General features: G+C 39.5%; 1 protein-coding gene across 2 annotated transcripts; it reads right to left on the bottom strand.

Annotated features, from left to right (window-relative positions):
- Position 1: 1 nt before the first annotated feature.
- On the bottom strand, positions 2-14267 carry LOC134197132 (acylamino-acid-releasing enzyme-like). Of its 2 annotated transcripts, none has more exons than XM_062666396.1 (24): positions 14177-14267; positions 9986-10061; positions 9809-9904; positions 9703-9737; positions 8418-8546; positions 8265-8356; positions 8170-8210; positions 8047-8111; positions 7933-7989; positions 5947-6004; positions 5777-5877; positions 5670-5721; positions 4844-4932; positions 2125-2191; positions 1988-2062; positions 1694-1771; positions 1248-1328; positions 1097-1185; positions 932-1042; positions 821-869; positions 736-766; positions 557-662; positions 296-402; positions 2-240 (listed from the first exon to the last, which is right to left on the bottom strand). In XM_062666396.1, the coding sequence occupies exons 3-24, from the start codon at positions 9900-9902 to the stop codon at positions 123-125; spliced, it is 1725 nt and encodes a 574-aa protein (XP_062522380.1). In that variant the 5' UTR covers positions 9903-9904; positions 9986-10061; positions 14177-14267; the 3' UTR covers positions 2-122. The 2 variants fall into 2 exon arrangements, with proteins under 2 accessions (XP_062522380.1, XP_062522381.1); XM_062666397.1 differs by having other exon boundaries at positions 5950-6004.
- Positions 14268-14688: the final 421 nt, after the last annotated feature.

Genomic DNA, 14688 nt, shown 5'->3' with positions numbered 1-14688 from the left:
ATTTGATGAGAACATATAGATATCTATATTCGATATGCCAGAGTGATGCTTAACTGTATGATACCAAGATTACTCTTGACATTAAAATGCAAAAAAGAATATCACAACTACATGAGGTGTCACTAAATTTTCTTTACTGAAGACAGGTGATCATAGAACCATAGAACCATATTGACAAAGGCATCAGCTTCTACATCAACTTCCATTAGCGGATGACTGCTCTTGTCATATACCAACATCCTGGCAAAATCAGTATATCTAACACCATTCTAACTAATCAAACTGCTGGCCCTACTTTGTTCGTACATGCCTTGCCTTCAAAGCATAATGCATCTCATGTGATTGAGGAGGTGGGACTCGAAGATCTTGAGCTCCAACAAGAAACAGAATGGGTGTCTTCACCTAAAAACCACACGACTTGTTATTGGTAGCATAAGAGCTCAATAGTACAGCTAGCAAAGTTAATGATGTGTCACAACTTGATTAATTAACACAAAAAAGCCGGATAAGCACACTGGATTTGCTGTCAACATTTAAGTACATGCACAGCACACACCTTGTCAGCATATCTAATAGGTGATACATTTATCATTTTTGTAAGTGTATCAGCAGTCGATACTGTTGTCCACACATTGTATAGTAGGCCAACTTCTGTATGGCACCTGAAAACAGAAACATGCCAGTACAGCATCAGTTCTTTCAAATCAAGCAGTTGATTGATGAATCTTTCCAGACCAATCAGGTATATCACTGACTCCAACCATGGCTATAAGGAAATCAACCTTAGTACTAAAACACAATCACACTAGCATTACACAACCTGCAATATTAGTGACAGGATTTCTCACACAAGCAGCTTTGTAGAACTCCTGCACATCCAGCAATTACTCATAGTATAGTGCTGAGTATTAATTAATACATGTTCACTGACTGGAAATTGTCCTATAAGGTGACATGACAGAAATCCACCATGAGAACCACCATGTACTAAAATCCTCGTCGGATCAACAACTCCAGATTGAATTACATTCACAGCTGCATCCTACATTGAGAATGAACCACGTGGTGTTGAAAAGTAAGCAACAAACTTACCTACCTGTACATCACACACATCTATCTTTCCAATGTTGCCTAACAAGGCATCAATGCTATCTTGACCAAACCCAATTGAGCCACGGTAATTAACTATAGTAACATGAAAAATTGCAAGTCCGCAAAGTCACAAAGTCACACAAAGATTACAAAACCTAACAGAACAGCAAATCCTAGCAAACAAAGAGTCGTAGTAGAAACCGAGAAGTCGGCTACAGCACAACTATGAGGACCTCCTGCAATGAGATATCAAACAATAAGAAGGTGGCTGTCTGCATAGAATGCTATATACATATGCATTAAATATACAAAAACATTATTTCTAACAACAACAAAGTCCTGCATACAACCATATTGAAATTCAACTCTTGCCCAACCTCATTACTCTCAGATCCCAACTCTTCATGCTGTTAATTGAGAATCTGACAACAACTAACAAAAGGTGGATAAAACGTGCTCAAGTTTCATGAGAACTGCATCCAACATTAAGCAAAGCTTACACCTTTAAACTAAACTGAAGTGTTAACACAAAGCTACCACTTCTAGACAATGCTATCGATGCAGCTACAAAAAAAAGCAAAAATGGCATAAATAAATTTACCATGAGGAGTAACAATCAGAGGTGGTTTGACGTCGTCAGTTTGCACTGGTCTAATAAGCACAGCCTCATAGAAGATTCCTAGAGGCACAGCAAGCACAACAAACTATTACTGTAACTTTCAAGAGTGCACTGCACTCATACATACATACATTTTTTTGTTATTATTAAAAGTTGGTACATACATACATACATACACACACACACACACACACACACACACACACACACACACACACACACACACACACACACACACACACACATACACACACACGCGACTGATTTGATTCTCACTGGAGTCTCCAACTGATGGCTTTAGTTTAATAATTTCCCACGATAAATCATTTTCAAAGTTTCCATAACTTGATGCTAATGGCATTGCATTTCACAACAGCTTGGCATAAATAACCCAAAGAGTAGATGTTACTCACCAATTGTTGTCATGCCTTCAATCTGTATTGATGATCCAGCTTGTGGTTCTCCTAGCAGTCCAATCATCTAAGGGCAGTAATACCACCGAATGCAAAAATTTCTCAACTTTCTACTCTGTGTGTGTGTGTGTGTGTGTGTGTGTGTGTGTGTGTGTGTGTGTGTGTGTGTGTGTGTGTGTGTGTGTGTGTGCGCGTGCGTGCACGTGTGCATGGGTGCGTGCATGTGTCCCCATCTATATGTCTGTCTGTCAGCCCAAACACAACAGCATACGATCCTACTGGACAGATTTGAATATTTCAATGGCTCATGCACTTTCTTGTGACACTAGACAAGCTGCTGCAGCAAACTCAGGCTATGCAGCCGAGTTGATGGAACAAAGAAAACTGACAAAATACAAACAACAGCAGTCTCAGTCAAGGTCCAATGCACCATGCATTCCCTTGATCTTTGAGCACTTTGACTTTAGGGCTTATGGCTGAAAAATATCTCAACAGAATCTCAAAGAAGTCAAAACATGAAAACGGGAAAAACAATGAAGCAGATTGTCAAGACAGATGAAGGAAACAACTGTCTCTTGTCTTGCAATGCTCGCTTGATTTTCAACAAAGTTGGTCACATTGTCTAAGTGCAATTTTAACAACTTTATATGACAGAGACATTCAACATTTTCTTCACTGATTGTTTTGTTTAAACCTTGTATAAAGTTAGCAAATGTTACTGGTAGAGTAAGTTTCAAATATGACAATATGTCTGTAAGCCTGCCTGCCTACCTACCTGTCTGCTTGCCTGCGTACTTGGCTGTCTGTCAATACATAGTTTCCATTTAAATCAAACATTTACATCATGAGCACCTAGAGAAACATCCACAGCAACACTAATACAGCCAGACCATTACGGTTTTGAAGCTTTCAAAATTGCACTATGTTTTGACTATCTAATCTGGCTATGCTAACACGTTTGTCGGAGATGACTTTCGCATTACATCATTGTAGTGTCACTGGTATGACTGATCACCACATGGTCTTGAATTCAATCTCATTTCGTTTTCCTACATCATCCCTTGTACTTTTGCTAGCTTGTTGATGTACTTTCTTGCTTGTTCTCCCCAATAGCCAAAACATTTGAAAATGAGAGGAATGGCCAATGGGCAGAGCCCTTTTGGCAGCAGCTCAGAATTATACTTGGCCACTTTCTTCTCCACCCATTTTATTGCTGTTACCCCTTCGTTTCTGGAGGCTGCCTTCAATGAGTCCAAACACCGTGAATGAGCCAACAACACATCTAATTAAATGTGCACCTGAATCTGGGTCAAAAACAAGGATGTCCGACCTCTTGCCACTGTTGACATACCTGTATTATGGCTCTAGTTTGTGCAGCAAGTTGAGTTGAGACAGGCAGTTAGATCATGCAGACACAATTGAGTTGTGCGTGTGCACTAGCTGGACCACCCCCAGTCTTACAAGTGATTAGATGGTATCCTTGGTTGTCCAGTTCCTTACCACAATCATAACAACTGCTCATTGCAGAAAAGTCACATCCCCACCACATCGTAAAATCATGTGGTAAAAGTGCAACATGTGATGAGGACAGAATTGCTGACGCCCAAGCTCCAGCTCCTCTACCTGACAGTGAATAATAGACAAGCTGTCTCCGATCGTGTTTGAGTTGTTGTTCATCAGGTAGTCAACATCAGTGTTGAGCTGTTGTTCACCGGGTAGTCAACATCAGTGTTGAGATGTTGCTGAGTAAGCCTTTGTTGCAATTTTACATTGTTATTGATAAAGTCTGACATAGACTGCCCCTCTGGCACAGCTTCATGAAGATCTTGGGCTATAGATCCCATAGAAACAGAATGCAAAACCAGGTTGTTTACTGATTCTCCAAGATCATGAAAACACTCTGGGAGAGCATAAAGAGAGTGTGCCCAGCTAGAGACAAAGGCTAAGGGAGAAATTCTGGCTGATGATGATGGTCCAAAACCTCCACATCGGATTGGTAAGGTAGCTTGATACCATTTCAAATTTGAAACTGCTACACTTCCAATATTGTATTGGAAACTTGATTTTGTCAAGAAATCATAAACTTCACAAGCCGGTTGAAGCAACCGGGGTGGAACTGCCCAGGTTATTCAGCCTTGGAACGTGACAGTGTCTCAACAACATTGCAGCTTGTGGGTAAGGTCCGGAAGTTGCTCACAAAAAGCACTTCCAGAATCTGCAAACTGGTAGCAAGACTTTTTAACGAAAGACCCTTCTCCAATTGGTGTTCCTAGTATCATAGTACATTGTTGTACAACAGGAATCATGTTTGATTCTGTCTGTTTGTCTGTCTGTCTGTCTGTCTGTCAATACATATGTACTTTCTCACTATGAACATTTATGAATTAAAAACATACGAAGTCCAACAGCCAAGAGTAGGCTGCACAATAACTCTCACTACTGTAATTAGCAAAAAATCAATTGAGTTACTTTCCAAAGTGTCTTTGACTGCATTACTCTGATAATTGCTGCTATAATACAACATTGCAACTTGCAAGGCTACATATAAATAGTGAAACTGTCTGCCTGTCACTTTCACAGTATTATCTCTCTTAAACACTTTGTGACAACAACATGTCCTTAATTAAACACAATATGCACGAGCACTAGCTCACACTTCCTCGCAATTGAAATACTTATACAAATTTCATCCATGGAATCCACCTGTCTATTCACCTACCAGTCTTGATGGAGAGCTGGGACTTGCAAATGAGCATGTTACCAAGTCATCAAACACATCCAACACAGACCAGCAGCCAGCCACCCCATCTAACACAATAGTTTTCAAACAAGTTGTACATCAAACAATCAATTAATCTGTAATCTACAAATATTAGTCAAAAAAGAACAACATTCAACTGTCCAAGAATCATATAACACATGTATTGATCACAGAATACAGCAAAAAGTAACTGACTTCGTCATAACCTTGACTTAATATTTGAATTATAGACTAGCATCATCCATAACAATAATTTTAACACAAAAGCAAAATGTCTCAGCCAAAAATAAATATATTAATATATACTTACATAAAGCCCTCCATACATCTAGCATAACAATGAGTTCTCTGTATCCCAAATACCAAACACGATAAAATGCAATTGTTGGCAAATTCCAAGTTTTACAGTTGAAATAAAGAAGCAGTAAAGTGCTAAACCCTCTGCTGCTAGTTTAGGTTATGAAACAGCTTCTGCACACATACTGGCATGCACCTGCTAATTGACATAAAGGGCATGAGAAGGGGATGGATACATTGTGGAATTGTCACATCTGACACGCTAATTAACACCAGGGATAACAATGAGAACATGCCTTGCATTCCAATTTGTCCATCTACAGCAATATTAATGATGCCCTCCTCAGGTAATGAAGGCATAAATACAGAATCCATTCATAGAACAACTAGCTTCATGCCACAGCATGCAGCAATGTTGTTTACAATGTACAAATACAACACATTGGTAACATTTTTTACATATAGCATTTTAATACATTAACTATACCAGGTGAAATCTTGAACACAGAAGCTGATGAAATATCAACACATAAAATTTCCTGACACACAAAACAATAAACAAACACTTGAGCTTAGTTGAAATCATTCAAGTACCTGTTTTGACTGCCAAATGCTACTAAAGATAATCTTAGAATCATCTGATGACCAACAACGAGACGGTAAAGCATCGACATATAAGCCAGGAAAGCCACCCTCTACATGAACACAATATACATACAAGATCATTAACAGACAGTGAGGATGTCTATAAAGCAAGAACAAACCACCAGGAGAATTGACAATGTCTACTAGAGTGACAGTTTCACGAGTTCCAAGATCAAGCTATAACACATACTTGTACATTGTGAGAAAGATACTACATCAGTTACAATTACAGGGGCGGCGGAACCGGGGAGAAGTAGGGCTGCCTGACCCTCCAATATTGGGATTGGAGAGCATTGCCCCTTCAATCCTGGATGACGATCGAAGAAAATACTTTGCAACTTTATTCTTGCAAGTAGAAATAATAGTGGATGGTGTTGCAGTTGACTCGCTTGAAACACACTGTCATGGTCATTTGTGTGCATGCTGCTCTGGCTACTTCTGTCACAGATTAATCAATGGCAACCCAAAAATACTCAGTTAAAATCAAAATGGCAACAATCTGTTACACTTTTTGCCCCTCCAATCCAAAGAAGCTTCTGCCGCCCCTGAATTAATGTACAAACAAAAGAAAACAAGTACACAAACATGTTGGTCTACTAAATACAACACTAATGAACAGAGAAGTACTACACAGTGCTAAAGCCTCGACCGGTGTATGTATAATCATATCTTGTCACGCAGTAATGTTTTACGTACTGAGGTATTTAGCCAAACACACTGGTCTCAGCTAAGGTTTCCAATGCAGGCGTGTAAACAACGTCCACACTTGCGTACTTATAGGTCAGTCACTTCGTCCGACAAACAGATATGCTGTCATGGACAATGCACGTTCCCCTTCGCGAATTCCTGTGGAGCACCAAATTTCTGTTGAAGACGACACTATTGATTAGCCATGCACACCAAAAATTCAAGCTGTCAGACTGCAGAACCACTATCTATGCAGAAACACTGTGGAACAAGCCAAATGTTACAAGTCAGGTAGCCTCGACGCTAGTAGCCTTGCCCCAGATGCAGTGTGGATTGCAGCCCTGGATGTGCTGCCATCACCACTAGTGCATCCGGGGCTGCAATCCACACTGCATCTGAGGCAAGGCTACGATGCTGGGCAATCTTCACCTTATGTGGTGGAGCAACAGTGCACAATCATACATACTTAGGGTTCACTGGACGCCTGGTTGTTGGTGGGAAAACATACATGTTACAAATGTAGATTTAATACTGGCGTAGGAAGTTGGGGCTGGAGGGGGACTGAAGCCCTCTCGCCCAGTATAGGAATTGCAATATTTTTGTGTGCCAGTGACGTTTGCAAATCTGTATATGGTCCGGTAAGAGAGGTAAGTCTTTTTGCTTACTCATGATGACATCCATGATACAGCCCCCTCCCCCCTTCATGAACATCTCCCTACGCCACTGAATTAGGCGTTGTTTGTAAGTGCTAAACCCTTATCTAGAGCAAAGGACTAAACAGGATAGACGACCTAATGGCCGAATTCTCGTTAGCAGCTACCAAACAAAGAGAGGTAGAGCCTTATGATGACACCACGTCTCGTCTATTGGTCAGAATAGCTTCATTTGCATCTGCGCTAATCGACTATAAATATGGTCATATGGTGTGCTAATCGAGTATAAATATAGTCATATAGTCGATTGCCAGAGAACTACTGTATCCTTAGCCATATCCAAGACTCGGGTAATACAATAAGACACTACAACTTTAATCATAAAAAATGAGTTAATTTCTGAATAAAGTGCATAAACTGAGTTGGATAGTTGCTAAACACAAAGCACACAAATAACATGTACACTGCATATGAAATAACAGTTCCTCTCTTTCTCCGAGTCAACATATCTGACTGATACTTAATCAATCAGCTATTAATAAAAGCAAAGTTGTATACTGACACAAACAACCACACATGTACGCTCCTTTGGCAGCATAACACAAATCTCATTTTGAAACTACACATATATTCAGTGCTGTACTTGACAAAAACCAACTCAAACAAACAAACAAACACTGCAATATAGCCTACTCAATCAGATAAGCTATACTAAGTCCAGTACACAAATACAACTGTGTTGAGATAAACTGAATTCTGACTCACCATCATCAATCGCATGCAGCTCTTATGAGGACCTCCCACTATATTTCCCAAATAAACCTGAATCACTAACAGTCACAACCAAACACTCTCTTACACATTACACACTCCTCACACCAGTTTCGTTTTATCAGAATTAAGTCGAGGAGATGTGACCGACAAATCTGCACCACTCAGTTCCTCTGATGTCCAAGCAGCATGTTATAAGTCAAAGTGACAAACTCAAACAACAAAATTTACCCAATTTCAAATCTTGAAGGTTATACAAATACACTGCAGACCTAAACAACAAATTACAAAATCAACTCCCTTTCGAATTAAATCAATTTTCTTACTTTCTGTTACTACAAAATATCAATCCTAAACGCCTTGGCTCATTGTCCCATCCAATAAATATAAGGGAATCGTCGTGTGGTCCCCATAATGCCTTAAATTAATTAACAAACGTAATGAAAAATCAATGAATATCTTTGATGAAGAAACCATACCTGTCCAACTGATAAATCACAATCTACTGCTTGACAGTCCTTAGTTTCAAGGCTAAATATGACTGGCACAGGACAATGATGTTTTGTGAGTAGTTCTCCCCACTCCTCAAAGAACAAATGCTCGGCTCCCTAATTGAACACAAACAGCAAACATAAAAAACTGACTCTACAAGATGCCAGCAAAACACACATTCATGCCTTGGTAACATTCTAGCTACCTTTGAAAGCCTGTGAAACTAATGTTGCTCTCACAAGTTAGCATTAGATGAAACGAAATAATTAAAATATAGTTACACAACAAAAGTAGAATCCTTAAATACAAACAGATATGATAGCAGTTAAATTTGATACTTGCTGCAGTATATTCTTCTTGTTTAGAGTTTTTATACACAACTATTAGCATGAGAACCATGTGAATGACAATCCATCTCAATCATAATAATTTAAACGTCTTGCAAAAATCTAAAAACTAAAGCAAGACAAAGTCACTTTGGTCACGTCTTTCATTTCAATTTGAAACATTCGGCGTCAATTGACAATGAACTCAAAAGGTTGTTTTCCTCCTTCAGTTCATTTCATTCTGTTTTTAAAGGAGCATCACCATCAGTGCTGTGTCGCTTGCTTCACGCACATTCTGCTATTTTTAAGGTCCTCAGTTATGGTCATGCAATGATCATGAACTGAATCGTTTGCGCGTTGTTTGGAATGACACTCTAAGAAGAATCTGCAATGTTCCTCAGCAATCTCATGTCGACACAATACTAGTAGCAACAGGTTTTCTTCCTTTGTCACATTTGTTGATCGCTTCTATAATCTGCAAACCCTGTCGTTTCTTACATGTCATTTCTCCTAGACAGTTCAATGAGATCTTCCTTTATTCTGATTACAGGACATTTCAGTCACTTTATGGTATTGCAAATTACTCAAAACATTCCATATACACGACGATTAAGACTGACTTGAGGCTTCTGTCTCACCCTCCAGAGCTGCAGCAGGTCATCTGGCATGTGCATGGTTAATGCAACCTTCATGCTTCAGTAGCACTACACTTAGAGACTCTTTTCTGTTGACTGAGATAGTGTGTTCCTTCTTTTGTTGTAGGCATATGTTGTCTTCCTTTTTGACCTTTTTGGCTTTATTTTATGTTTAATTTGCACCCTGTTTATGTGTGCGATGCAGATATATAATATAAAATAATAATAATAATAATAATATGCTATTCATAAACTAGGTAATAACAAGCAAGAGTACTTTTGCGTTTGATATTAGTTAGTTATTACCATACCCTAACATAGCTGCTGCTTTCCGATGATTTGTCATCTGCGTTCAAACCAAACATAAAAAATATGGAACACACTCTTATTAAAAGGTGGCACATCATTCAAATATACTTTTGTCAAAATACGAGGCAGCTTTTGGTCGATAGCGTTCTGCAATAAACAGAATTCGATCTTCAGATGATGACCATTCCAGAGAACCAAACATTGCTATAACAACAGCAACAATTAATGCTATCACTATTATGTACACCTCACACCGCAATAAGGATACACTGCATCCATATATACCATCATCAAATACAATGCCATGTTTCTTTGAGTCAGAAAGGTTTACACAATGCAACAGACAATCTGATTGCCATATCTACAAAGAAAAGCACTAAGGTCATAAAATACAACAGCAATAGATTAGTGGGAGTGTATGAGTTTGTAGATAAATACACATTTGTAGAAGTCTGTGTGAAGTCTAGTACAATTCTTAGCACTACCATCAACTTGACCATTTATGATCAATGTGTATTTATAAGCACTCATGTTACTATTGTTAGTGTTCATAAAAAGCTAAACCTTATAGTTACTGCTAGTAGCTTCCTACTTAGTAGTAGAGTATATGCATGTTACGTTTCCTATCAGTCAACCTGTGTGCATGTTGCTCCAGTCTTGACATGTCATAATTTTCACAAAGGAATAAATCATAAAAACCGTGACAACCTTTCTAATGTCACAAAAGCTAAAGACAATGAACTGCATGCGTGTTTGCACGCTCAGATAATGGCACGTTTAGACAATGCTACCACGCATGTTTTAAATAAGAAGCACTTGATTTAGAATGTTGCCCCGATTTAGAATTATATCCACATAAAATACAAGAACACAGCTGTGTGTGTGTGTGTGTGTGTGTGTGTGTGTGTGTGTGTGTGTGTGTGCGTGTGTGTGTGTGTTGTGTGTGTGTTGTGTGTGTGTGTGTGTGTGTGTGTGTGTGTGTGTGTGTGTTGTGTGTGTGTGTGCGTGCGTGTGTGTGTGTGTGTGTGTGTGTGTGTGTGTGTGCGTGTGTGCACGTGCACCTGCATGTTCGGTAGCGGTACATGGAGTTTGAATTTCTCCGTGTTATTCATTGAGCTTTGGTATCATCTCATTTGGCAGTGGCTGTCAAACCCACAAGCTAAGATTAGTATGAAGGTGGGCTCAGGACATCGCTATGATGTCACCCTTTTCATCCCTAAATTGTGCGACTGCAAAGGCCATACATGCTTCTCAGCCTAAAAATTTGCATGAAGAACGAAAGTTTAAGCTGTCATCTCAATACTAGTACCATATGACATGGAAAGTTGGTGTATTAGATCTGTTTTGGATATACATACCAAGAATCCAGCAGTGGAAAGACCACCTTTCAAAGAGTGCTCTGTTAACAAGATGGGGTGACTTGACGACTACAACAGAAAAATAGCAAAATGACGACTGGAATGGTCAGTTTGCAAGGATGGCTGACAACAGAATTCCAAAGAGAATTCTCTTCAGATGGCTACCCCATTCACAACCACGAGGAGGCCCTCGAAAGCATTGGAGGGGCAATGTTAAACTAGATCTGAAAGAATCAGGCCTATCTAGTGATTCTTGGTACACAAGGGCAACAATGTCACAGACTGAATGGAGACATATATAGAGAGAGAGTTGGGTAAATTGTTAGACCATGCCGACATCAACCTTTTTATACAAGAAATCAATTGTTCAGTACAAATTTTACATTGCTGTTAATTGCAAAATCTTATTGGTAGGCTATGTTGTACGTATGACAACATTATCACTGATGAGCTTGTCAAATGTTGGCATTGAGTAGTGAAGTCACTGACAACTTTCAAATTGTCTTCTATAGCTTTGTGCATGAACCAAGTAACACATAGCCTGTCACGGCACTATATATCCTAATCGTCTTTCCGCAGACCGGAATTGATAAATCTATATATTCTATTGACTACTGAACTACAATACAAATGCAGAGAAAAGTCAACCATGTTGTATGTTATCCTTAAACAGGTATGTCCACACAGTCAACTCATAGTGTTACACTATAGGCCTCCAGAAGTACTTTTGCTAAAGTAATAGTTAAGCATGTAGCTGAACAGTAGAACTGTTGAGGCAGGATTTCATGCCTCATAGTTTGTGCTAGCACCAACCATTAATGACATGACAACGTTCCTCATTCTGCATATCTATATCAGTACGGTATGTTTTGTGGCAATGATATGATATTTCCTCCAATGCCAGCAATTTCAACATGCTGTCAGGCTAGACATTCTTGGGTTGTGATATTCTGCATGTCTACAAACGGCTATTACATATGCGTGCATGTACATGCAGAAAGTCTGCTTCAAAAAAAGAACACATTTCCTATACACTCGAATGTCTCTTATCCAGATGTCCGAGATGCTGACATGTCTGTAAATTGAGCACCCGTGATCTGGTGCAGCAGCAGATTTGGTGCCCCGCGTACAGAGTCCCCCAAGTCCCCCCAAGTCTCCCGTACCAAATCCGCTATTTAGTCTGCTGCGGCAACAACTCGCGGATTTAGTCCCCCTATGTCTGATAAAGTATGTTCTATTGTTTCTGTTTCTTTGAAGTCAAATTGCAGTGTATATGTATGTATGTACATGCATAAAATTCACATAAGACTTGCTTGCATTTGATCATGCAAGCATTTCTTTTGCTGTCACAGTTGCTAGTAAGCCCATAAAACCGCAAAGGCAGATGCATATCACACAACGGTGTTAATATCTGATTACCCGTTTGATCTAAGTAAAGTCGCTTTCGCAGACGCTAAGATGAATGTCAAAACCAAGAAAATCTTTTCCTAGGTCCAAAGATGTGCTGCTAGGCAGTAGGAGACGTTCTCAAGATGAAAAAATACGGTGCAGAATTTGTAGTCTTAGAACAAATTTACGTAGGCGGACCAAATCCATGTAGGGGGACTAAACGCCACAACACGTGTGTGGTCCGGGTAGAACCAAATCCGCTCACGTCAAATGTCTGGCAGACCAAATCTGCTAGTAGATATGGTCAGCCGAACAATTTGACGTGAGAACCAAATCTGCTAGTACACAGCCACTTCCCTGGACACTAATCATGATGACCATTGGGTGTACAGTACTAAGCATGATGACCATTGGGTGTACAGTACTATACATGTAATCATGCAATAGGTACTATATTACATATCTAAATGAAAATGCAGAATGGATATATACGTACAGTATGTACATATTCACTCTTTTGTAATCTCATTTTCACATGACAAGAAAAAGCTTTCAAACTGATCTACTGCTTGTAAAATGTGTTTATCCTAAGATTCAGGCAATTATGAGATACAGGCAGTGCCCAGTCCCAAGCTGCCTGGATAAGAGACGTTCGAGTGTACTTTACAAAAGAAGCACTAAAGTGCTAAACTTTCACATGCTAGCTTTTAGGTTATGGAACATGCAGCTGCTGCACACTTGCTGACACTTACTAAGAAAATTTATTAACAGTTTCTGGGTGCAATTGTTTGGGTGTTGCACCCCTCTCGTGTTTCCAGAGAAGTTTACACGAGTAGCCTGAATTTTTGCAAAGAGAAATTATAAAACATATTGCAATAAATTTAAGTAGACATTTAGCAGCAGTATACACGTTTTCTAAACAATTGGCAACCATCTATGCCGGTTTTGACGATGAACAAATGTGTCGCAGAAATGCATACTAAATAAAACGATTATGAACTATTTGAACTTCGAACGTGTCTCAATGTACCTGGACTATACTTTTGCTAGCTTTCGGCTGTATTTATTAGCGATCACAGACCCCACCTACTATATAGATCTGGTCACATATCTGCAAATCAGCACTCTATCAAAGAAGAAATGGACTATATCACACACACAACACAATTTGACCTATCCATGCAACTATTTTGTCTTGTAACTTTGGGTTAAGACTGCAAAACAATGAAGCACCTGAGTTTGTTTAGGTGCTGCTATTCCAAATAGTTTCAAATTCATTTGCATCAACAGCTACGAGAAACACAGTACAGTACACATACTGCTACGAAATACCAAGCCAACATTCTAACAAAAGTGACTTCTTAGCAAAGTCGATGCATTACTTTGAAACTCAATTCAACACAAACATTGGATAATTGGTGGCATCCGCTCTACTGACAATTTAGAACATATAACCATGGTAACAGTAGACCTATGCATACAATGCATATAGCCAAAGCAGATAATACCATCCATATCTGTCTATTGACCCACCCACATCTGTCAAATCGGTTGTCGAACCACCCACAAGACCTATTACCATCACCTGAGTACATGTGTGCCTCGAGTTAATTACACGTTTGCAACAATGCCAACTCTTGGACAGTCCATGATCTTCAATAAGGATGTATTTTACACAGCTCAACTTAATTTAATGTACATGTGTATAATAATTTGCACCATCACCTACCTCCAAGTACTGCTTCTTCTCACTGTCCTTTGCATTGTTGCTTTCACTCTTCAAGAGAGCAACAAATCTTTCTGAAGGTGACAAACTGATCATACCTCTACAAGTAAAGTAATTAAGTCACCAGTGCAGAACAGAAACAGTAGGGCAGCAAAGACTGAGGCAATGGGCAATGACGTATGTGTATGCATGTGTGCATGAGTGTGTGTGTGTGCGTGTGTGTGTGTGTGTGTGTGTGTGCGTGTGCGTGTGTGTGTGTGCGTGTGCGCGTGCGCGTGCACGTGTGCGTGTGCGTGTGCGTGTGCGTGTGCGTGTGTGTGTGTGTGTGTGTGTGTGTGTGTGTGTGTGTGTGTGTGTGTGTGTGTGTGTGATTCAATATGTCTGTCATTGAATCATGCAAAACAACTTCAGATCAGGGAAGAGTTAGCAGAACTTCCTTCAAATGATGAACATTTAGATGCTGTTGATAGCATAAGTAGTAGTACAGCTGTTGTCAAAACATTATTCTGCCAGAA

Source organism: Corticium candelabrum, chromosome 22, assembly GCF_963422355.1.
Source record: "Corticium candelabrum chromosome 22, ooCorCand1.1, whole genome shotgun sequence".
NCBI lineage: Eukaryota > Metazoa > Porifera > Homoscleromorpha > Homosclerophorida > Plakinidae > Corticium > Corticium candelabrum.
The sequence above is the reverse complement of the archived record's forward strand: the minus strand, read 5'-3'. Positions and strand labels throughout refer to the sequence as shown.